Below are 1,989 nucleotides of genomic sequence, written 5' to 3'. Positions count from 1 at the left end.
TCTGTTCGTGAACAAGGGAAGATGACACTGTACCATCAAGAGGCATGCGCGAACCATCGTACCACAGATTATACAAAACTGCGAGAGCAAAGCCTAAGATTTAAAAGGGAAACGTCCTGAGTTCGATTAGATTATGCATTTAACAACACGCCAAAGTATAAAAGCACATATTCTCCTTACTATTCGCCACTGTTTTCCTGTTGAACTGGTGGAATCAATGTTTCTTTCTTATTAAACAAATAAACAAAATGCCTTTTCTTGTCAGTGGTGATCATTTCCTTAATTCTCGTGACTTCTTGTTTTGACCAAAACAGGGAAATGTAAGGTGAATATTCATATTGATCACAAGTGGGACCTAAAAGGTACAAAGTGTATTGTTTTGAATGTTGTTAAACGGCAGGAAATCGAGAAGAAAAACGAAAAAACGCAACGAAAAGTACCTGTCCTTGTTGAAAGTACTTAAGCCCTCAAAATAACACGCGTTATTAAAAATTCATTTCTGTCAACTGAAGTATCGAACGTAAAATGACAGATAGGACTTTTATCAAATCGAGTTTTGAGACACAAGGAGTAAAGGAGATGAACAAACTTCTGGAACATAAATACTTGCTTAAGCGATTAAATTGGCCGTACGTCTTTTACGAGGTACTTACCAACGAATGTGCTTACGGCAAGAATTTGTTGCCATTGTGGTCTTGCGTGAAAGCGTTTCACTGTTTCAGTTTGCGGGTGCATTTTCTTCTTCAATTCCATTTCTTTGACCCCTGTCGAGGGCCACTTTCCGAGTAACCTCGACATGAACCCGAACAGCGCCCGAGTCTGTACGACGAATAAGCAATTAGAGTTTAAACCGAGAAAAGCCGAGCCGAGAAGAGCCGAGCATGAAACTTGCATATGGTACTGTGTGGTCGAATCTATCAAATTTGTCGTCAAGTTAAAAAATTTGGAGTCCTATTTGACAGATAATCTTTGGAACTTTTGAATGAAAAACTTGAAATTACTAAGGACATATTGATCCATTAGCACGCATCAGGACGTTTTGGGTTCTATACTCCTCCACAAAAGGCACAGCACAACGGAATAGTGAAAATAAGTTGATTCGGAGACGGCCTGCGGAAAAATGACGCCTCTTTCGTGACTCATCAACCCCAAGGTCAGAGCTCAAGCTTTGTCGTATCTCGCGCCGACACATGGTAATTTTTCCCAGGCTCATTTGTCAGAAGCTACATTTATCTCGATGTGTATCAAAGCATGGAAGAGTAAAATCGAGGAGGTACATGAAAGTTTAACACTGTCTACTACATGTGGTGATACTCAGCTCGAGCGGATACAATGTATGAAGTTGCTAGGCATTCGTCTAGACCAACATCTTAATGGAGGCACTCATATAAACTTCCTCATTATGGAACAAGACAAAAATGCAAGGTGACACACCATAACACCAACTCGGTGTGGCCGACACATCACGCATGCGCGCAACCATTTCACCCGGTCAATGGTCATGGATAGCTGTTTCGGCCTTGCTGGGCGTAGCTATACGTTTTAGACACCTCTTTAAATGGCAGCTCCACTCAACAAATGTGGTAAGCTGGGTTGGGAACAGCACATTCTCGCCACCAGAGCCTCGGATCGACCCAAGGCTCTGGGAAACTCCATGTAGGAGAATATGCGCCGTAGAGTTCTCATAGCCAAAAATTGGTTATTTGAACCTCACGGCGCCTGCTCACCCCTAGCGCTAACATGAATGTACCAATTAGAAACGCTTTGGATTGTTCTTCACGAAAACCAATGAGTAAACACTTCGTTTCAGGGTTTCCCAGAGCTATTGTCAAGAGTAGAGCTCTGGAGTCGAGATTGGGAACAGCACAGCTGTTCTCCTACGGCAAGCGTGTGGGAAGGTGGATCACCAAAAGAGATCGGTGTGTCACGTAAACTTTTAAGTGAAAGATTGTACTGTTATGGAACATTAGTGGTACTGTGGGGGCTAGA

The 1,989-nt window shown here is 42.5% G+C and overlaps 1 protein-coding gene across 1 annotated transcript in view; it reads right to left on the bottom strand.

The window, feature by feature from the left end:
- LOC138010541 (uncharacterized) overlaps window positions 1-766 on the bottom strand; it is a 2,373-nt gene extending 1,607 nt beyond the window's left edge. The window contains exons 1-2 of the mRNA XM_068857522.1: window positions 654-766; window positions 1-93 (exon numbers count right to left, since the gene is read on the bottom strand). The exon at window positions 1-93 is cut by the window's left edge and continues 9 nt beyond it. Of these exons, the coding sequence (XP_068713623.1) occupies window positions 1-93; window positions 654-753 (193 nt within the window). The 5' untranslated portion in view covers window positions 754-766. The remainder of the gene's footprint in view (window positions 94-653) is intronic.
- Between the last annotated feature and the right edge of the window lie 1,223 nt (window positions 767-1,989).

Source organism: Montipora foliosa, chromosome 7 (assembly GCF_036669935.1).
Source record: "Montipora foliosa isolate CH-2021 chromosome 7, ASM3666993v2, whole genome shotgun sequence".
Taxonomy (NCBI): domain Eukaryota; kingdom Metazoa; phylum Cnidaria; class Anthozoa; order Scleractinia; family Acroporidae; genus Montipora; species Montipora foliosa.
Note: the sequence above shows the minus strand (reverse complement) of the source record. Positions and strands in the feature narration are given on the sequence as shown.